General features: G+C 39.5%; 4 protein-coding genes across 7 annotated transcripts; 2 read left to right on the top strand and 2 right to left on the bottom strand.

Moving 5' to 3' along the window:
- Positions 1-8,302, top strand: LOC134191900 (sorting nexin-17-like). The gene is made up of 15 exons (XM_062660541.1): positions 1-149; positions 212-286; positions 393-516; positions 575-639; positions 1,836-1,946; positions 2,008-2,098; positions 2,545-2,632; positions 2,684-2,753; positions 2,977-3,069; positions 3,134-3,274; positions 3,968-4,030; positions 4,093-4,248; positions 6,334-6,534; positions 7,790-7,957; positions 8,035-8,302. The coding sequence occupies exons 1-15, from the start codon at positions 93-95 to the stop codon at positions 8,155-8,157; spliced, it is 1,626 nt and encodes a 541-aa protein (XP_062516525.1). The 5' UTR covers positions 1-92; the 3' UTR covers positions 8,158-8,302.
- A 1,882-nt stretch (positions 8,303-10,184) lies between these two features.
- LOC134184804 (uncharacterized) lies at positions 10,185-14,499 on the bottom strand. Its single transcript, XM_062652556.1, has 7 exons — positions 14,381-14,499; positions 14,200-14,320; positions 14,070-14,137; positions 12,929-13,406; positions 12,623-12,871; positions 11,329-12,570; positions 10,185-11,268 (listed from the first exon to the last, which is right to left on the bottom strand). The coding sequence occupies exons 1-7, from the start codon at positions 14,402-14,404 to the stop codon at positions 10,358-10,360; spliced, it is 3,093 nt and encodes a 1,030-aa protein (XP_062508540.1). The 5' UTR covers positions 14,405-14,499; the 3' UTR covers positions 10,185-10,357.
- A 320-nt stretch (positions 14,500-14,819) lies between these two features.
- Positions 14,820-18,590, bottom strand: LOC134187019 (required for meiotic nuclear division protein 1 homolog). Of its 2 annotated transcripts, XM_062655133.1 has the most exons (12): positions 18,567-18,590; positions 18,309-18,506; positions 17,082-17,187; positions 16,943-17,015; positions 16,214-16,253; positions 16,055-16,155; positions 15,892-15,998; positions 15,760-15,824; positions 15,611-15,687; positions 15,299-15,419; positions 15,129-15,245; positions 14,820-15,059 (listed from the first exon to the last, which is right to left on the bottom strand). In XM_062655133.1, the coding sequence occupies exons 1-12, from the start codon at positions 18,573-18,575 to the stop codon at positions 15,018-15,020; spliced, it is 1,056 nt and encodes a 351-aa protein (XP_062511117.1). In that variant the 5' UTR covers positions 18,576-18,590; the 3' UTR covers positions 14,820-15,017. The 2 variants fall into 2 exon arrangements, with proteins under 2 accessions (XP_062511117.1, XP_062511125.1); XM_062655141.1 differs by lacking the exon at positions 14,820-15,059 and having other exon boundaries at positions 15,123-15,245.
- A 24-nt stretch (positions 18,591-18,614) lies between these two features.
- Positions 18,615-22,101, top strand: LOC134186999 (uncharacterized). 3 transcript variants are annotated; one of them, XM_062655117.1, is made up of 6 exons: positions 18,615-18,846; positions 19,075-19,213; positions 21,216-21,330; positions 21,491-21,605; positions 21,691-21,736; positions 21,792-22,101. In XM_062655117.1, the coding sequence occupies exons 1-6, from the start codon at positions 18,633-18,635 to the stop codon at positions 21,838-21,840; spliced, it is 678 nt and encodes a 225-aa protein (XP_062511101.1). In that variant the 5' UTR covers positions 18,615-18,632; the 3' UTR covers positions 21,841-22,101. The 3 variants fall into 3 exon arrangements, with proteins under 3 accessions (XP_062511101.1, XP_062511095.1, XP_062511106.1); XM_062655111.1 differs by having other exon boundaries at positions 21,491-21,636; XM_062655122.1 differs by lacking the exon at positions 21,792-22,101 and having other exon boundaries at positions 21,672-21,726.
- Positions 22,102-22,200: the final 99 nt, after the last annotated feature.

The raw sequence follows: 22,200 nt of genomic DNA, 5'->3' as shown, positions 1-22,200 counted from the left end.
ATAGCGCTACACATTACACACGTTTACTCTACCGGTGTGGTGTTTTGGGGTTGGGTCTAACGCTACTATTGCTTGGAGCGCCGTGGCGAACGATGCATTTTTCAATACCGGACACATCTGAGGTCGAAGACGAGACGGGCAGATTTACGGTTCCGAGGACTCTAGTGTGACCGTTCTTGTACGAGTATTTCCTCTCTGTTTGTGTTGTTAGACCTACAATATCTATACAAATGGAGCGTTTCATTGCTCTGTGCGCTACAGCCAGCTACATGAATTCTCTGAGAAGGTACTGTAAACTAGGCGCTGCTCTAGGAAACGTGTTTGCAATGTGTAGGCGACGTGTTACAGCATGTAGACATGCACTCCAATCGAATGACATTATTTGGCACTAGGTCAAGCAGGAGTTTGGTACAGACGGTTTGACGCCATTCCCGAGTAAGAAGTTGAAGTTCCTCAAGTTGACACCCGCGGAGATGGAGGGACGGCGCGAGATGTTGGAGAAGTTCATACAGTCAGGTTGGCATCATTGGTATTCGTGCTGTCCAGTGTTTTAACGAATGTTTCTGTATAACAGTGAGCCAAGTTCCGCACATAGCGAAGAGCAATCTGTTTACAGGGTTTTTCTTGAGTGCTCAACAGGTTATTCAAAAGTTTTATAATTTACTAGTGCAGAAGCGTGTCACCTATCCGAACGCGCTGATTAATATTCTGATAGTTCATCTCCCGTCACGTGGTATTCATGTAGCCACAAAAATCAGTGGCGTAAAAATCGAATTTACAAGCAAAGATAGACAAAAATTGGTGTCTTGCATAAATTAATTTGCCTTCACCCCACTTGGCTTTGATCACTCAAGTGAGGGCATGTTAGCTAGAACACACTGTTTATACATACTACACGGGATTATATCTATGAGTGGGTTAGAGTATAGGGGCAGAGTGGATTAGAAATCAGTGGGTATTTGTAAGATATCACAAGTGCACAAATAAAATTTGCAGATATTTGGGTCTATCCTAGGGTTAGGAGTCTCAGGCAGTCACTGTTCTGAAACATACATATGTGCACAAGTAACTGTCTTCCTGGTTGGAACGCAGAATTTAATTCACAGTAATTAATACTTTTGTCTAAGTTCTCAAACCGCAGAAATTTAAGACCGCAGAACTAACTGGCTATACGGTATTCTTAACACCTGTCATCATGGTGTATGTATAGATCTGTTTCTCTAATAGGAAACAGTACACATGTACATTTCATGATGTATCACAAGCATCTCCTGCTATAGCATATGGTTTATGTATATATAAATGGGACCTTCTTTAATGACGTTGACCCAGTTTCAACTGACCAAACAGGAGTTGTTTTGCAGTAGTAGAAAGAACTATGATTATAACTATCAACTATAGCATTAGACCGGAAATATGAGCAAACAATTGCTGTCTGTACTGTAGTACACTTTTTTGGGGAGACCGATTTGGCACTGAACTGATTCTAGTGATTACATGCACGTCATTTAATTAACTGATTTCTAGCTTGTTTTTAAAATACAAGCTGATGGTTGATGTGCTAATAGTTGAAAGCAAAGATCGTATGATGAAAGCAAGATATTCTACAAATGCACTTAGTGGTTGTATGGTTTTGACAAGGCAAAGTTAGATGACTGATACTGTTGAGTATAGAGAGTCTGGATAAATGACATATAAGTGACATATAAGTGACACCTTACATAATTAAGATGAGACATTGGATAGACATTGCAGTACACTTTGACACCATTGCTCTCACACATGCCTATGATTTATAGACAGATTATTTAGTAGAACTCTGTTTTGTAACACAGGAAGCAGCACAACAAGAGGCGGAAGCAGTGACAATTGATATCTATTTACCTAATGGTAATAAACAGAGTGTTGATATCATGTCAACTGATCAAACAGAGGATGTACTGGAAGTAAGGAGTAACATTTTGGTGTTCTTTTTTTATCGTTAATGTGGCTATTTTTTTCTTACAGACGTTTTGCAGTAAAATCAAGTTGCCTGATGAATTTGTTTACTACTTTGGACTGTTTCTAATGAAAACTCATGAAGATGGATCAGAAGAATGTGTGTCAAATTTGAAGTTTATTTCTTTTGTCTCTGTCTGTTTGTGTGTTTGTCTTCTTTTGTCTCTGTGTGTGTGTTTGTCTTCTTTTGTCTCTGTGTGTGTGTGTTTACTAAAATGATATAGCTCATTTACCAGTAATGTGACACCAGCATTCTATCTATATCTTGTAACAAGTCAGCGTAATTAATGTCTAGAATTTGTGTGCGAATGAGCTTTGTCGTCTAGGGTTCATACTGATCTCTAGATGTTTAAACTTTCGTATATAAATCAGTCACACCTTTTTGCTACTTTAGTTTAATACGTAGCCAACATGTGTATATTGGGAAATTTTGTTCAGTATGTCTATTAGTTTATCAATTCGATTATTTATATTTTTATTTTTGTGTGCAATATAAAGCAGGTATGTGTAAAGTATAGGAGTTATGTTTTCTCTGTGTTGTTTTAGTGGTACGGAAAGTTCAAGATTTTGAGTCACCATACATTTCACTTAGAGACTTGCCACAAGAACAATACTGCATCGTTTTGAGGAAATGGTAAGTGGCAGACATTTGGTGTAGTTTCATCTTTTAGAGTTGTCTGCTTAGGTATTGGGATCCAGTGTATGATGAAGACTTGATGGGTAGTAGTATTGCTCTCAACTTGCTGTTTGTTCAGGTTTGTGATCCTATTTGTGTTAATTTATTTAATTTTATGGCTATTATCTTTTTGTCTGGTTGTTTAAAGTTTAGTGCAGATGCTTGCTATAAATTTGATTGCTATAGAATTATGATTTACACAAATAGAGATTGGATTGCAATTTGTTGTAATCTAGAATGGACACAGCTATAGTCAAACAGGTAAGGAGGTGCATCTTTTGACTATATTGTCGTATATTTAGGCTGTTCATGATGTCGAGGCTGGGTGGATCCAGACAAGCAAGCAGGAACAACGACAGTTATCAGGACTTAAAACCAAGAAATCTAGAAAGGAGGTTGTAATAATTATCTTCTGAGCTTTGTTATGTGATCATAACTGGTTACTGTTAATTATTACAGTACATTCAACTGGTTAGAACATTTAAGCACTACAACTACATTCAAATACTTCCCTGTCTAGCGGACTTCCCAATTGAAGGTGTTAAGGCATCTGTAAGCTTGGGACCATCTGAACTTTGTCTTGAAGTTGCCACGAAAACGGTAGGTGAGATCTACTTATTGATGTCACTATAATAGTGTTATGGACATTTGTCAAAACATTATGTTTACAAGAATGTATTGCTGTTTGTTGTATTATTTTCTTAGTATCTGTTGTTATGTTTTCTCTGTCTGCTCATTGCTTATTTTTGTGTTTACATGTTGTCTGTGGTTTATTGAGAGTTTTTGTTGTTTTGTTTATCTGTCTCTTATCTCACTGCCTATTGTTGTCTACCTTTTAACTTGTTAAGAAAACTGTTTGTGTGTCATTGTACTACTCGTCATTCAACTTGCTATTGTTGAATGAAGAAGCACTAAAGTGCTAAAGCCTTGGCTGTTAGCTTAGGCAACACAGAACAGCTAATTCACAGGTAAGAAACGACTTACATGACTAGACTGCCAGATGTACAGTGCATTGCTAATTAACATGAAGAGTGTAAGAAGAGAGCTGGACACATCCACTAACACTCTCACACTAATTAACACTAGCAATAACAATGAGTGCATGCTCTGGTAATTGTCTGTCCCACTGGCTGTCCACAACAGTAATACTCACTAAAAGAATGACTTGCAGTGACTTCATACTACACTTTCGTGGGAAATATTTGACTAAATTTGGCTCTACATTATTCTTCTCAACTAGAAGCAGTAATTATACATTGATGGCTCATGTCATTCATGTTGTATCCACTACAGGGTGATATCAAGGAATTCAACTTTCTAGTTACAAGAATGCGCTGCTGGAAAGTAGTGTCTTGTGTAAGTCTTTTACAATGTTAAACTTGCCATTGTGAGTAATTTTGCTATGACTTTTCTTACAGGGTGATCGATTAGAATTATCTTTTGACTACCTGTTTAACAAGGATAAGTTGAAATGGGTGAAAATAAAGGGTAGCCAGGCTATCTTCATCAGTGTATGCTTACAAGGTCTTGTTGATGAGCTTATTATGAAGCGTGACAACAAGTCATTCAAGCAGGTGAGAGCGTTTTGTCTTGTGATTTACTGATTAATTTGATTTCCTTGACAAAGCTGTATGTGAAATGTGTAAGATTTCAAAGTATGTGTGTACTTGTAGCTGTGTTTAGTAAATTTGAAGGCTGGCTTGCGTTTTATATTGTGTCATGTGCATGCTTGTGCATAAAGCTTACAATTTCCTATTATGCATTAACTATTTATTATTTTTATTTGTTGCATGTTTGGGTGTTTATTCCACTGTTGCTAGGATTCTTTTTCTCGTTATATTACACTTCTACCATAGCAACCCAACCGCATGTTGTATATTTACCGGTCAATAAACGTCTATTGACCAGTCAATATCTGTATACTGCTTACTGACATAAAACACAACTAACTTAACGAAAAAATAGCAAAAACGAAAACCAACTAGCAATTAATACATGGGCATACCTATTTTAGATTGCAAGCTTATTCTTTACCAATAATAATGTTCACAGTACTACAGTTTGTAAAGACACAGTCAGAAATGACAAATGGTGCCGGATTCTCTCTTCCCGTTTCTGACGGCTGTTCAACCTGGACTACTTTGAGCTCATCTGCCTGTTCCGTTGTCTCTCCGGACTCCTTGACTTTTGCGTCAGTGTAATCTGTGTGTGCATGGCCATTATCCAAAACTTTGCACGCTGCCATTTGCTGCAATTCAGATGGCTCTTGGTATTGTCTCAGTGCTTGCAGGGTGTTGTGGCCGGTTCTGCCTTGAATGACATGTGCAGGAACTCCCGCTTGAAACAGCCTTGTCGCACTAGTAGCTTGAAGAGCGTGGTTGGTTCGAACTGGAAGACGAACTTCAGCTGTCATCACTTTCATCATTGTAGCCAAAGTGTTATGATCGATTACTTGCTTTGAATACCAAGGACCAAATGAAGGAGTAGACGACAAAGGTTTATAATAGAAGGCTTCTCGAGAAAATCCTGCTGGCAACTTACCTAGATGTAGAGATCCAAAAATTACGTTACACCATCTTCTTCATTAGTGTATCTGATAAACCACAAACCACAAAATGCTATTATCTTACAGAGTCAGGTTGGAGCTTGACTATAATTTACCTTGTGACTTTTTTGTTTGGATGCCGTAAATTACTTAGTCCACCACTATGCTTTTGGATCCGTGCTCAACGTAAATGTAACAGACTTTTTGACAATCCGTCTGTGGTTTTGCTGCATCTAGTTGTGAATCCTTCATTGAGAGATAGTTTGTCTGTCGGTACCTTCAAATGTTTGAATCACCCAACTGTTGCAGGCAGTTGTGTTCTTGCAAACCATACCCTTGCTGTACTCCTGTGCTTTGTCCGTACTCGTCTTTTCAGCAAATCTGCTGTCAAGCTAGCTAGTACTAGTGGTAAGCTTTTTGGAACCAATGCGTCTCTTTTTTTTTGTTGGCGGCTGAAAGTTGTCGTCCTGGTCATTATTACGGTCTTCTTTCTGATCCGACATCACGCTGGCAAAACACGTGGATACTGTACTCTACTAATACTTTTGAGCATGTGGTCTTATGGGCTGACGTGCACTCAACAACACTTCACAGCTGTCAAAATGTGGTTGTTTGACATAAAACTTTAGCTGTCACAATACACAACCACTCTAATTCAACTTGAATAATCTATGAACTCTAATTACAGTAGGATGTTAAACATGCAACAAATAGGTTAATGCATGGTAGGGTCGACGATATCCAGTTTATTGACCTCGGTCTTTTCGGGGCTTTCTCCTCGATAATTAGCCTTAGCTTCGCCTCGGCTACTTATCTCGGGAAGCCCCTCAAGACCTGGGTCAATAAACTGGATATCGTCTCCCTACCGTGCGTTAACATATATTTATTTGTTTGTTTATTTATTTATGTAAGTAAAAGTCTACTATTGATATTAATGGTGATAGCAGATATTTGTGGGCATGATGTTGGCAGATTACTTCTGTTTCTTGTTTCTTAAATACACTGTGCCTTCTTTTTTATTTTAAATTTGTGTGTTGTACTGTATTTACTGTGTAGTACTGTGTTGTTTGGTAGTTTTCTTGCCGTAAACTTTGTAGGTATTGATTGTTTTTAGCCTGGAGACAGACAGAGGACGCGACGCAGTCTTGAGTTTCGTAAGCGAACAGTTCTGTCAACAGCATCATTTACTCCTCCAGTTGAAATTACGGAAGATACTACATCCAGTGCAGCTGCAGTTAGTGAGGAACAAGTGGTAGTTGATGGGAAAACCCATTCTGAACATGATAATGGCAGTCAAAGGGAAAAGCCATTTGCTGTAAGACAAAATAAGTGATAGTTCATTCTACAATATGTAGTACATATGCATGTATGTATCGTATTCTCTAAATCACTCATTGATTATGAGATTTCAACTATTTCACATCTGCATCACTATTTGACATGGTGTATTTTTCAACTTTACTGTTAGTCATTACAATGAAGCTACTGTAACTGCTTTTCTCAGTAAAAAAATTGCACTGTTGTTGCCCAACAGTTTGTATTGGATTTGAGGAAATGTGGATACAGGAAACTTGAGAAGAACATGATTAGCCGACTTCTTGCTTACAAGCATATGATCATAAGTACTTACCTAGGGGCTACTACTTTAGCATGGCCTTTTTAAGAACTTGATCATTTGCAGAAAGACAAATGCATGTGTACCAGCATAGTAATGGACTTTAATTCTTTTCACACCCTTTCTCAGACTGACCTCTTTTTTCTTTCCTGCCACAAAGAAACAAACATGGATATTATAGATATTATTTTATTCATTTGTCGCAAAGTCACTTCCTTCACTGTGTGATCAAACTGAATGCTTTGCAAGGTTGAGGTTTAAGGTTTTTCTAGTCATAGTTGCATGATTTGCTGGATGCTGGCCTAGCAATTATTATCAATGTGTTGCATTTCTATTGTATATTAAATGGGTATTAACATAGTACAATCAACCTGTCATCTAAATATAAAACTACAGGAAGGAGAAACCGTTTATGAAACAGCAAATGTACTTTTAATGATTAAATCAAACTGGATGTTTTCAAACAACAAGATTAGTGTGGTGTTACTGTCACTTGACAAAGGAAATAGGGTCAATAAACCAAGAGAAATGGTATTGCCACATGTTGAATTTCTTTTGATCCATTAAGATATTTGACAGAACGTTTGGTGAAATATTTGGCCAGGTTTGTTAGGTTCTTGTGGTAGACTTTAGTGAGGACTGTACAAGGATATATTTATGCCTTTGCTGATGTGATATGCTGTACAAACTACACATGTCTGTTGAAAAGTGATGAATGGGAATGTTGACTGTTGACCCATTTTTGTCAAGAATAAGATGTTATTCAGAGTGTCTAGTATTAAATAAAGAGACACCAGTTTGTGAATGTGCTTTTGGAACGAACCTACAGGAGCACAACATTCATACAAGAGGGCTTTGACTGCTGCTTGTATTTAACTTGACATGACTACTATTAGTAGGACAGTGATAGTACACACTTCAACTCTGTAATGAACAGTTGCATCATTGGTTACAGGAAACATCTGACTCAAAGGTACATGATGACAACTCTTCTGATGTTTCTGCTGTGGCAGCAACTATATCAATACCAAATGAAGAATCTACAGTTATGCATTCAGAACGCTCATCTCTTTCACAACTCAACAATGATGAAAAGCTGACCAGCAAAGGCAAGAAATTCTCGGTTAGTAAACATTAATTTTGTCAAGTACCATGGTATATGTCTAGTATAGATCACATTATTGATGTATATTTTTGCAGACAAAGGTGTCAGGAAAATTTACAAAATCTAAAAGTCCTACAACTCCATCACATACAAATATTGAGTTAGACAAGATGAATGAGAGCAAAGTGTTTGCTGACATTGGAGATGAAGACTTGTAGTTGTGAACGCGTAAGGTATGCTTATTGTTGTTACATATCTACTTCCTGATTTGTAGTGCTAGGTTTGACGAGGATTGCAATTTTTATTTTAGTTATGATTGTTCTTTACAAATTTCGTGATGTTTCAACACGTTTGTTTCCATAAGATGCCTAATTAATCTACTAGAGCTGGTAGAACGAAACTAAATGGGTTTACATGTGACAACACTGATTTACATTTGGGAATGGCTATTTGATTGTAATGTGTAGACTTAATTCTTGCTCATTTATTGATTATTTCAAGGGTAGATAATTGATATTATAGTTGGCCAAATGTGGGATTGATTCCAGTAGAATGGTCGTCTTGATGCTATACAGTTGACTGTGCTGACTTGAAGAAGCACTCAATATTTGTTGTTTTTCTTTGAAGGAAATAGACCTTTCCACTCAGTGTAAATGAAATCTTATCATATCACCATTATTCAGTGTGCCGTCAGTATTCCTGTGCTCTTGGAACCTTATTGCTTAGATGGTCAAAGTTAGAGGGCACAAAGAAGACTCCGAAAGTGAAATGGCCAACATGTAGCAGTGGTACTGTTTCTTGTGCTTGTGTGTAGTCTCGCCTACTCTGGAGACACCACATGATACCAAAGTTGACACAATTGCAGTCTTCATGCAGAAGTGTAGTAATCGCATATGAAACTCATACGAATTGCATGGGATTCATACAGTTGGATGTCAGCTATCCAAACATGTCAGTTAACCGAACGTGGAGTGCCTCAGACACCCTCTAGAAGTATGCGCTGTAATCCGTTATTTATTTGCATGCACGACAAGGTGTAATGTCAAGTTAGCAACGTTATATGCCATAATGGTAAACTACCTTTTTCATTATTACCTTGTAGAGTGCAATCAAGTTTGGGTGTTTGTGCAATTGTTGTTCAGTATACATGTATTCAGTTTAAATGAGTGCGCATGGGTAGCACCGGAGGCCCAGGGACACCTATTTACCTGCCAGGAGGGTTAACATCAGTTATCCCAAAATATTTAGAGCTATTAACAGGTTCAAAGTGTTTGGATAGCTGACATCTGGTGCACTACGATGTGATCTCTGCATGAAAATCAGTCGATTCTCATGCGGAGATTGATATTTCATGAGACTGTCCTGTGGAATCGCATGACACTTTTACATAGGGAACTCGTACGTAATATATGTCACCAGCTAGTGCTCACAGGACAGGCTAGAACTGCATTTTATTATAGTGAGTAAAGGTGTGCTGACCCAGTCCCACTCACTTGTTCTGAATATATCAATTGTTTACAGAGGCAGGAGTTGCTATGAGAAAACCCATATGACATGATGCAGGAGACTTGCTAGGAACAGCTGACATGAGATGTATGTAGCTGCCATTGCAGTATATGTCACTCATACTCTGGCATGTCCCTTGATCTGTGGAAGTTTTCTCTGGCTGGTTTCCTTTGTACTGCTGGACACGCTTTGGCACAGTTGGCTATGGCAGCCTGATCTCACTATCTTGTGCATTGTCTTGGGATTCTAGCACACTTGTGTGGAGATGCTATTAACACCAACTGTTGGTGTGTGCTTGTCAATTATTCTGATAACGCATTGACTTGCATATTATAATAAGGAATCTGTATGTACAATTATTGAGGTAAATTCATTGTGAATCATGATTAGTCTCAACTGGTTTTGGTGTTATTTCACTGAAGACTAATAATAATACATGGACTTAAGAGCTGGATTAAACCTTAATTTATGTTTGTTTATTCTTCTACGTTTATTTTTCTATGACTATCTATTTTTTCTTGTTAGTGTGTGTATCTTGTCTGGCCTATAGCACTGTACCTGTAGTGGTATGAAACAAAATATATTATTATTATTATTATTATTATTATTATGTTAAATTTTTGTTGACTTTGCTTTATAGGTATGCTAGTCGCAGTTCTTGCAGTTTATAAGTGTATTTCCTATAGATTAGTGTTTAGTAGTAAAGCGCTCTATCTTTTCAGGGTCGCACACAACCAAATTCGACTTAATCAACATTCACAAACAGCTGATAAGCTATGTAAAATAATTGCTAAGCAACACAGTCATCTCAATAGCTAAAGCAGAGCCAGCAAATGCCTAAGCTAGTAGTAGCCTAGATGGTAAAATTTACCACAGCGCAGCAATAACTTTCAGTTGAAAAGAGCAATTTGTTTAATCAGCAGTGCTGTTCTCACTTTCATCCTCCTCTTTTTCATCATTTTCTTCAACATTGTCGCTGTCTCCCTTATCTCCTTCAATCTCAATTTTAACAGCCTGTTCACCAGATGACACCGCCTCTGTGGAAGTATCTTCAGATGACAGGTGTGATGGTGTCTGTGGTTGTTGTTCAGGTTGTATGTTTGGCTGAGTGGCAAAAGATGCTGTGTCAAAGCCCTGTCTACTCCACTCATTAGTGATTGCTGCCAGCAAACCTGATCGATCTTTACCTTCTATTTCAATGCCCAAGTCCTGTGCAAGAGAACAGATTTCTGCATCATTGAACTCTGGCAATAGAATGTACCAAGACTGTACGAGTTCGCCCCCTTGCTCAGACGTGGCCATATCTTGACCAACTGGATTGGTTACTTGCTTCATGATGTCGTGCAAGACTTCTGGATCAACTTGCTGTAAAGTCACGGCACCATCCTTCAGCTCCTCTTCATTTAGTTGCCTCTTTAGTGGGCAGGCAGGCCATGCTTCTCTGAGACCTTGGTGATAATCAAGGAAGTCCTTTGCATGCTGTCTGTTCTCAGCAATGGTCTCCAGCTCTTCCTGTAACTTGGCTTTTCGAAACTCAAGCCTATCCTTCATACTGGTGCTGACTCCTTCTTTATTTGCTAGAAGATTGGTAACCTCCTCCACATCTTCCAGCCACAGTTGCTTCAAATTGTCTGACACCTTGATGACTAGGTTTGCAGCTTCTTGCAATGGTAGAGAATCAAGAATCTCTGAATATTTTTCAGCAGTAATTTCTTCACCTTCCTCAGGCAAGTGAATCCCTTTTGTCATGGTTCCTCTGTGTTCTCTTGACTCCTGGGACTTATCTTGTATTTCTACTCCGACATGTTGCAACCCAGAACCACCTGTGCGATCAACTGATGATGAGTGTTCTACTGACTTTACCACTTGAACAGATTTCTTACCTTTTTCTGATTCCCGATCCTTGTCATCTGACTCTTTGGTGTCTTCCTCATCAGCCTTTTCAATAGTGCCTTCATTTGCTGGTTCTGTTGTGGCTGCTGAGCGTGTACTATTTCCGCTATCATTTAATCCACCTGGTCTCCTATGCCTTTTCAATCTGTCAGAGTCACCAAAGTCTTCCTCAAGTCCAACTGTCCCATTTGACTGCGAGTAACCGTCAGACAGAATTCCTGCTCTGTTGGTTGTGGTAGTTGTAGTAGTACTTGTATTACTGCTCTTCGAACTGCTAGCAGTTGATGGCGGGTTCAGTGACGCAATCGATTCCATAATTTCTGACACAGTTGGACCTGTACCAATCAGCAAAGATGGGAGTGTAACAGTGGGGGCATTTGTTTTGGTAACAGAAGCATCAGTCGTCATAGCAGAAGCATTCATCGTAGTACCAGAAGCATTCATTTTGGTAATGGGATCCAAAACAGCAGGAAACGATGAAACTGGTTGAGAACTAAGAATACTTGCTGGTTGGACTGTAGGTTGAAATCCCATAGTGGAAGATGCAGCAGAAACACCAGCAGCTGCAGCAGCACGGGATGGGCGAAGACTAGAACAACGAGGAAGACCAGAGTCAATTGGCGGTTCAGTGAAAGACTTGAAATGTGCCAGCAAGTCATTGACTTGCCAGTAGAGCTGCTCTATCAGCTGGCTGGCATCATCCCCTGTTAGAGTGCCTTCTGTCATTGCTTTAATGACAAGATCATTACATTTGGCAACAGAGTCTGCATATTCACTATCAAAGCGATTGGGAGGAAGGTCAACTGCTATCTCAAGAAACTGTTGCAACAACTCACAATTCACACCCTGCCCTGAGGTCATCATTGACATCACTGCCACCGAAGAGAAAATAAAAATGCAGATATTGGCACAAGTATCAAGTTTGTGCTTTCTTAGTTCTTCTAGCAGCAACTTGAAGCATGTATTGATTGCTGTCCATAAAGTGGTGACATCAGAATCAGACCCCTTCACAGCAACCTCTACTGCTTCTTTCACTGATTTCCATGCCTTGTGTGATTCACTGCCAACTTGCATAATGCCAAGACATCTGGCTGCCTTTTCAACAATTGTCTGGTTGGTAGTGATAGCTTCAACAAGCGGTGATTGACTTCCAACATCAATAGGAGATGCTATCTTCAACCACAGGCTAAAGAAGTTGGATGCAAGATGAGTTGCCACTGTCAGTGGATCCTCTGCAAATAGAACATATCACGAGTACTCACTATTATTACAGACTTGTAATACCAGAGTTATAGGAGTCCTGTCCAGCTCCATCATCAGGCGACTCTGTAACTGGAATTACAGGTGAAGTTTGAGAATCAGTTTGATGTCGTGCAGTACCAGTGCTTCCAAACTGATGCAAGCTGCCACTGGAGAGTGGCGACGTACCCTTGCTTGCCATAGCACTCACACCTGATGAAGGGGTTGAGCTCATGGCAGTTGTAGCTGTACTTGACGTTGGATAACTACCGCTTCCGTCAAAGGCAGTTGTTCCTACAGCAAGAGCACCAGGATTACTGCTGGCTCCTACTCCATGGTGAGCATACTTACCGAGGCCACCTGTCCCACCACTCTCCCGAGTAGAGCCTGTTCCACTTCCAATGCCGCTACTAAATGTGCTCATACCACCACCAAGGGATCCCATACCACCACCAAGGGATCCCATACCACCACCAAATGAGCCCATTCCACTACCAAATGAGCCCATACCACCACCCAATGAGCCAATTCCACTACCAAATGAACCCATTCCGCCACCAAATGAGCCCATACCGCCACCCAATGAGCCCATTCCACTACCAAATGAACCCATTCCACCACCAAATGAGCCCATACCACCACCAAATGAGCCCATACCACCACCAAATGAGCCCATACCATCACCAAAGGCACTCAATCCACCTCCACCGGCTCTCGATCCTGGCCATGAAGCTAGTGAGCCACCAGCATATTTGCCTTCCATATGAGCTTGAAAGTCCTTGAGCTTTGCGATACTTCCAGAAGCAGGAAATACAATATGCTCACCTTTCTATAAAAAGAATCAATATATAAACGTAGTTGAGTGTAAAAATCACAAAAACAATTAATAACATGACTAGTGAAAAACTTTCAAATATGGCCGAAGCATGTATGTAGTAAGACGCGAGTCATTATACTTAATTAATTAACAGCAGTTGAACATTTACTAGATCCACTGGCTGTTGTATAGTGTGCATCCTGTGAGTCATACAATGTAAATGCATAAGCCACTAACAGCTTGCAGTGATACACTTTAAGACAACATAAACTGTTTTTCATAAATGATTAATTATTTTGATGTAGTCCTAGTCTGTACATGTTGAGGTTTACTTGAAAATAGAATAAAAAAGCCTTGATCAAACAAATATAGTGGATGTCTCTTTCTCTGTGGCGTATCTTAAATGATAGACAACTTTAAAAATCACGACGCATGCGCACATCTAATTTCTGCCAATTGTCAGATTGTCAATGCTCTAGCGTTAATGTTTGCCTCTTGAACATAGGAAGCTACTCGAGTAACGAGGCCTAAAGATATGACGCCTCTAGAACAGCTAGATTTACGTTCTCGTTCGATCTTCTAATACTCATGATGCGCTTGTGGGCCAGGTTCTCAACAACATGCACGTGCGGCCTTTATTTTTATAGGAATCACTTGTTCGAGCGTTCAGTTTACCTGTTCAAAATCCAATTTGAGCATGATAGGCAACGTTGCGTCGTCACCTGTTTTTTCCTTGAACTTGTCTGCGCAACAAATTACGTTTTTGTAGTCTGTAGCTAGGTGGCAGTAGATGCTTTGTTCATACCAAGCTTGATTGATCGCTTTTTCTCATCTTCGGGATTCTCGATAATCTGCTTGATAACTCTGAGCATGACCCTCTGTGCAGCACAGTACTTGTCGTTTCCCAGTCGTTGTTGGAGATCACGCTATGATGCAAACAAGAAATCGAACGCACAAGGGTCATACAGAAGTACAAAATATTTTACCATAAGCTGCACCGGTTCTCCCATTTCTAGCTGCAAGCTCGGTTAAGTGTCGAACAAAAATAATGAGTAATGGGGAATCCCCTTGTACTAACTGCGCATGCACAAACTTCTACCGGAGCACGCAACAAATTTTTTATACTACCCTGGTCCCCAATCAAACACAATCAGTGTGTAATTACAGATTATTCGAATTTAGACAAAATCAAAGGGTTCATCTCTGAAAGAGCTAGTGAAAGCACAAACTACTCCTTGTGAGCATTATTTGCAGATACAAGTTATGTATCCAGCATCTGTACGTCATACAGTATTATTGCTACTATAGACGTTCACGATCTATAATACATGTAGTTGTGTCGAGGTGTTTTGACTGGGCAGTTGCACAAGTGCTAGCTTGGACAAAAATTTAGTAGCTAGTGAACATGAGCTAATATTGCAGCATGTCAGTTAATTAATTAATTAATTCATTCATTACACAGTATGTAAAACGTCCCTAGACATGTGACACACTTGACTTCTGTCATTGTTGACAGTACCCTATAGTATTGATTTCTTTCGTATAGAAGTCATCTATTGAGTGTATTGAAGTTTAAAGTTGTACTGCAAAGAAAATTTGACAACAGAACAATCATGGCAGTCTCTACTTGGACCAATTAGAAACTTTGAGCATATCCATTAGTACCTAGCACAACATAATGAAACACATAATCATTATGTAATTGGATTCCTTGCAGAACATGGACCATCAAACCTCAACAGCAATCAGGATGATGATTAGCCACTCAAGACGATTGGAGTGCTGCTCACCCATATGTGTTCTCAGTAGTTCAGTCAGTTCTGAGCAATAGTCCAGCTTCTCGTTTACAATCTATGTAGAAAAATCTAGAAAGAAATAGTCACGGATACTTGAATTGTAATCACCTTCCTTCGAGGTGATACATCTAGATGACGGCACATTTGTTGGTAAAGTAGTTCCAGTTCATGATGATCCCAGTAAAAGTCAGGTGTTCCTGAGACATCAGGCATCAAGTTCATTTCATGTCTGAATAAAAAGACCGTCACATTGTGTCACTGAAGTTGCTAATCTACCATCACTTAGTTAAATGATTCTCTTACTAACGGCAGCTTTGTTTCATCAGAGATTATTCTTATGTCAAACCAGTTAAATTAAGCAGCTTTATAGTTATTTCAAAGTCCATTAAAGATTACAGAGTTAACTAAGTTAATAAGAACCTAAGAGCAATCAGTTCACCCGTCTTCTGTAGAACCTGTTTTCTAGAGATCTTCAAGGTTTGTCCCAGTTTCAGAGTCTACAACATGAACACATCAACAGGCAAGCCTAGGATAGGCCATTTCATGTAAATTTACTATTGTACTCAGACCTGAGGCACCCAAATAATAGATTCAACATATTTGTCAAGTGCAGCCTCCCACATCCCTAATTTCACTAAAGGAATTCAATAAAGACAGCAAATAACAAAATGTTCATAAAGTGTAGATACCAAATGGCACACCTGATAGTGACATAGCATCAGAAAAAGCATATTTCTCCAATAGACGTTTATCTTCGTGGACATTAGAATCTAATAATATTGTATCATGATGTAATCGAGAGTGGCCGCTACAAATAAGAAAAAAGTGATAACAGTTCTGATTGAGTAAAAGTAGGTCAATAACCTCTTGTACGCAAAAACCATTGTTTCAGATTCCTGTTCAACTGCTTTGGGTGAATACGCACCAGAAAGACAAGCAGTCACAAGTTTCAGTACTTTCTGCTGCTACATTTAATAAAATAAATATACTCAACACCCCATACAGCTACATAAACTTTCTTACCTGTGATTGTGAAACATTCCAACACACTACAGTACCAAACCTGTCAGTAAAACATAGAACTAACGTGTGTTGCAGTAAAGTAGACTACCATTGTACTAGCGCCCATTTCTTTACTTCTAGTATTCTGGAATTCAGGCATCAGAAGTGTGGTAAAAGAGCTAGATTCATGTGCAGTAGGAATCAGTAGAGGTATTTGGAAGAGAAACCACAGACGTTGAGCACTTGCAGTTATATAGACATAGCCACGAAAGTGGTAGCCATTGTTCACTGTTGTATAGTACAAACTGGGGGAAGTCAAATGGAAAGTCTTTCAGAAGAAGGAGAGAGAAGCAAAGAAATAACAAGAAGAGGTCTTGTGTGGCTCTTCTAGAAGACCAGAAAAGGTAAAGAAATGCACCCTAAGTCTCAATTACTTAGACCGCTTTCCTTTTATTCTTTCTTGAAAAATTGCTTAGCAACAAACATAATTGGATAGCATTTTTATTTTCAAGAGCAAACACATTTAGAATCCCAAAGTTGGCGTGTGTGTGTGTGTGCATGTGTGTGTGTGTGTGTGCACGCGCGCGCGAGGCATAGTCTCGCGTAGCCAAAACTCCTTACCCTGCCCCATGCTGCCGGAATGTTGAGGGCGAGGTTAAGGTCTGGCTACGCAAGACTAGGCAAGGCATGCGTGCAAGTGTGTAGGGCACACGCACAAGTGCAGCGCTTGCTCCTATTATTGTGCAAGACCTGAAGATGAAGATGTCCCCACTGGGTTGTGTTTCGTCAGACTTGACTGTAGCATGAACTGCATTCCATACATCTAAAACAAAGCAATCCAGTGCTAGATTACCAATAGCAATAACTGAAACATTAAGCCAAATCATGCCTTCGGGTAAGTGCGTAACTATGAAAGAGTGGTCTTGTTGTAAAGCCTCTTGTACCTTTTGAAGACTGCACATCTCAGCAGTTGCAAACGCAATGCACATTGACTCCTGTACACAAATTAAATACACCATCTCCTTCTCTATTCAGATAATACAACCATTGTCAATTTCTCAATGTCTAGTTCCTCACAGCATCACCCCTCCCCCCCAATGTACATATCGATCACTTTTCTGCTTTATTTGTCAGTGACTAATCCAAGTCGCACAACAGAAATGGGCGTGGTCCTATATGGGTCTCCATCGAGCTTTTGGTATATATATATGTGTGTGTGTACACACAAATCTCAAATTTCTGCTCCCCATGACCACGTTTCATGATAGGACCTACCTTAAAAAATCATTTCCGTGTCCCATTACAGATGAGTCTAAGAACGATTCGTGCAAGTGACCAAACCACAAAGAAAATGCTTCATTTGCTTCATTAAGTTTCGTTGCCCCATCCTTTTGTATTGTAGCTAGGAACTGGGTGTATGTGACAACCAAGAAACACCTTTATTAGCTGAATGCCACCTACAGTCAACTATTCACACGTCCCATACTACAATCAATCCTTTACTACACTGTGCTGCATCTAACACTGTTGATAGTCAATGTTCGATGATATCAATTTCTATGTCAGTAAATACCATACCACTGTGGTTACAACGGAACTGAGTGCATATCTAGACTGTACATTTCAATGGTCTTGATCACGATCGCAAAACGACGACGACTACCTATACCAGGCCTATATACGTAATCTAAACTACTAGGAAGTTTGCATGTTGAAACAAATACGTATTGTCTAGCTAGGACTCGCGTTTCAGTAGACGGTCTGAAAGCTCCGTTGGAAGTGTTACTCACGTACGCGAGGCGCCTACGGATACCGTAGAACTAGTATGTTGTCTACGTCAGTTGTCATCAAATGTTGTCAGTTGGTCATCATTAGCTAAAATATACCCTCGCTGTAAGCTTAACTTAATTAACTTACCTGATTAGCTAGCAACTACAGTAAAGCAAAAAATTCAGTCTTATTTATTAAACGTGCTTTATTACAGATTTGCATTGCCAACGTACTACTCTACTATTTTAGTTTATTTGCCTGTCTGACCAGACATGTTTGATACGTATTAATTGGCGGCATCTGCTCTAGGACGTCCAAAAATTTAGCAGATCCTAATAACTCTTACCTGCATCTTCTCATTTGCTCTCTTTTTCGTTGCCCTCAAAGAACGAACTTTAGGCGGCGGTAGCAATGAAGTTGACTTCACTCGAATGCATCTGAATCCAACTGGGCGCGCATCCCTGGCTGAGAGTGGAGCTGCAGATCTCGTCACTCTCGAAGCCAAACGCAACCGGGCAGAAATGTTCCACAATAGCAAAGGCCTCTTCCAATACACATAACATATTACTAGATGTAGCTAACGCAAGAGACAGAACATGCCTACGTGAAACATGAAGCGCGCTCTTCCACCCACGCATACGGGATAGCAAGACGTTTATTTACTGTAAGTATGTCTGACTTTTTGCACTCGTCTACGCTATGGTTTTGTTTCCGGTATACGTACAAGGCTAGCAGCCCGTATCCAGTACAGAGTTTGAGAACAGAGCTCTCCGTACTTGTCTACCACCTCAGACTGGCTCTTGCCATGGCTGTAGAAATAACACGCTCAAGAAAGTTTCTAAAGTCTTTTCTAGTTTGGGCAGCTGACACTGAAAGGAATCCCAGTGAGTTGAACGACTGTACACACATAGATAGATTGATTAATATCAATGATTAGTAGTGTAGTTGTGTACAGTACGTACTATACTATGCATATACATACATGATACTATTACACAGTTGTTGTTGTTGATAATCAGCAATGTTCTCTGATCATGTGAATAGTCTAACAATTTTATATACGTATACATGTATTCCACTCTATAATTCTCACTTTCTCTCTGATTGTATAGAAATGCAAGGGTATATTACTAGGCAGAGTTGCGTTTTGGTGGCTCATGCATCGGGTGAAGGACACCAATTGCGAATTAGTTTGTGTTGTCCAGATCCAGGAGGTCAAGAAGCAAAGATGACAGATGCTGAAATGCGGTGGTAAGGACTTCTTCTATGTAGAAGACTTTGAATTTGATTATAATTTATGGAGACAGACGTGCAGATGGTGAAACAAGCATGTAGGCTAGCTACCAGGGAGTGTTTAGTTTGCTAACCTTCAGACAAAGCCAATCTCTATATCTATAAAAGTCTGATCTGTCTGTGTGTCTGTAACATCAGTCACGCCAAAATTGCCAGGCTGATCGCCACGAAACCGTGCATGAAGACTGAGTTCTACACCACAGTCATGCAAACGCATGCCACAGTATTTAGACGGTCTCCTCTCTAGGAGTCGACCCTGATGTAAACCAATTGCAAAACTAAACGTTCGCAAATGGTCTAAACCGTTTGCGAATTCGTATTTGGTTAGACCGTTTCCAAATCGGTTAGACCATATAATGCAGACCGTTTTCAAATGGTTTAGACCGTTTGCAAATGGTTTAGGAAGGTAAACCATTTCCAAATGGTTTAAGCCGTTTGCGAATATTTCTGATATTGGGAACCCGAATGATTTTGCTGTCGTAAATGGTTTTCTATTTATTTGGTTTACAAAAATATTTATGTAAGTTTGCTTGTTTATTATTATCAAAAACAGTTTTCACATCTGCTTAATTAATTCTCAAAGATTTAGACTTTACCAAGTGCACCATACCTGGATCGATTCGTGCGTGGGAGTTGCCGCTTGTATAGAGGACAAATTCGTAATCTCCTTTGGCAATTACCATCTCAAATGTCACACCTATAGTTTGGTCAACTGTTGTCACCTTGATTGCTCTACTTTGGACCTATGTAAATTTTAAGAAGGTTTCTTTTAGTTTGTTTAGATATAGTGCGTTGCAAAGTACTTAGTCAACTTGATCAGACGATTGGGCAAAGATTTCATGGTATATATAAAGGAAATATTCTACATTCAATTGCTAGTTTAGAGTGCTACCTGACGCATGCAAATACTTTGTATAGACATGGGCAATTCGTGCAGAAAATGATAGTCAAGTGTAGGGTAAGTTAGTTGCATTTTCCTATTTAGCTCGATATGGTGGTATCGAGTGTATTCTATACTAGCTGACGCAATTGAGTCATGAATGGGACATCTGTTGTATTACAGTGGCAATCAAAACCATCTGGCTATTTCCCTAATATCACATTATTACCGAGGGTCTACACAGGCCAACCAAGACGGCATGGATCTACACAGACCGTTGCATGAAGACTGCGTTCCACACCACAATATTACAAACGCACCTTTTTGGTATTTAGATCGCCTCCTTTTGAGGTCTAGCTAGGGTTACAAATCTGTGTGTTCGTCATGGTATTGCTGTTGCTGATGTACCGAATAGAGCGTGTCGTTATGCTATAAAACTGTAACATATTTGTAGGAACCCAACGCACAAGATCAACCTGTTGACGTCTGTGTGATGTGTGCATGGTTTGGTATCTAATAAAGATATAGGGGCAATAACGTATTAATTTGAGTAGGGCATCTAACGTATTTCATAGGGCTGTGTTGTTTGTAAAACATAGGATATGTAAAAATATGCAACTCTAGCTGGTACCTGTCTAATGTTACTCAGCCGATGCTGGGTCGAGATGCTAGTGTACAATATAGTTTGCATGGGCATAGCGTGGCATGAGCTAGACCGGGATAGCCCATCATTTGTAGGCGTGGTCATAAAAATTATGGACTGAAAATACGTGTGAGGACTAAAGCTGTATATAATATATACACCACCCTTTTTCCAGTCTGGATCTGCCACTGATTCTACCGAATCCGTCAATTAGAAGCCATTAAAAGTGGGCGTGCCCTTAAAATGGGCGTGTACATAGCATCTTGAAGTTTAGCTCCCATTTCTAGAGGTCACGCTACGCCCCTGTAGTTTGGATTGGTGTTTGGCATGATATATGAAAACTAGTAGACAGAAAGGTGGAGATGGTCATATTGTAAATCATAATTGTACAGTTTTGTAATTTCTCTATATTTACATTTATGCACCAACTGTATAAGGGGTAATCGGATTATGGCACTGGTAGTCACTCGACTTCAGTTGGAGACAGTGTTTGCGTGGCTTTCTACTTTGGGTGGAGCTCACTCATCTCTTGGTGAAAAGTTTGTGGAGCATGTAAGTGTCAGTTCTTAGTGTGTGTGGTGTACACACACACACACACACGCGCGCGTGCGCATGCGCGAGTGTGACATTTACCGTACTTGCTGAACATGCTTTTACTACTCTGCACATACACACTTTTGTGCATTTCCTTATCAATTGTGTATGTGTGTAGGCACATCATGCTGGTGTCTTATCAAAGAAGCAGTTGCTTTTAGCATTACGACTTGGAGATCCAATTCTTTCAGCACAATGCAAATTGTATTATGCTTTCAGTCTTATGCAGAAAGGTCAGCTGTCAGCAGCTTCTGTTATAGTCAGGTAGTATGTTTTCCACACAATTTACCACACAATAGAATAAACTCAAATGTGTAGGCAACAAACTAGATTTTCCAAAACCGTATCAACTCAAGACAAACGGGTAATAACATCATGTCATGTTGTGTTGCATTAGACTAACTATGTGTTTCTTGTAGCTTCAGACAATGTGTAAAGCATGCAAAGAACGACTTCAGTTTTATTTAATAACAAGACCGAAGGATGTGTAATCTTGTACTAGACATGCGTTTCACATTGAAATACAACCAAAATCTAGAACTAGTATACAGACTACTGAAACTGCATTATCGATGACAATTATGTGTAACTACACAATTAGGCTAATGGAGCGTCACTAGAGCACGCGGTTGCTTGCTTGTTTGTGTGTAGTTTCCCATTGTTTGGCATTTGTATCTCAATCTTCTACATCTTGTGGTAATTATTAGGAATAGATAAATTTAAACTGTTACTGTGCTTGTGTGGATGTAAGTACCCTAGTAGTTAATGTTATGTGACAATGTCAGTATGTATAAATGTTTTTACAAATTTAAGTACTCATGCATTTGA

The sequence above is a fragment of the Corticium candelabrum genome, chromosome 1 (genome assembly GCF_963422355.1).
Source record: "Corticium candelabrum chromosome 1, ooCorCand1.1, whole genome shotgun sequence".
NCBI classification, from domain to species: Eukaryota; Metazoa; Porifera; class Homoscleromorpha; order Homosclerophorida; family Plakinidae; genus Corticium; species Corticium candelabrum.
This window is presented reverse-complemented; position numbering and strand designations above follow the sequence as displayed.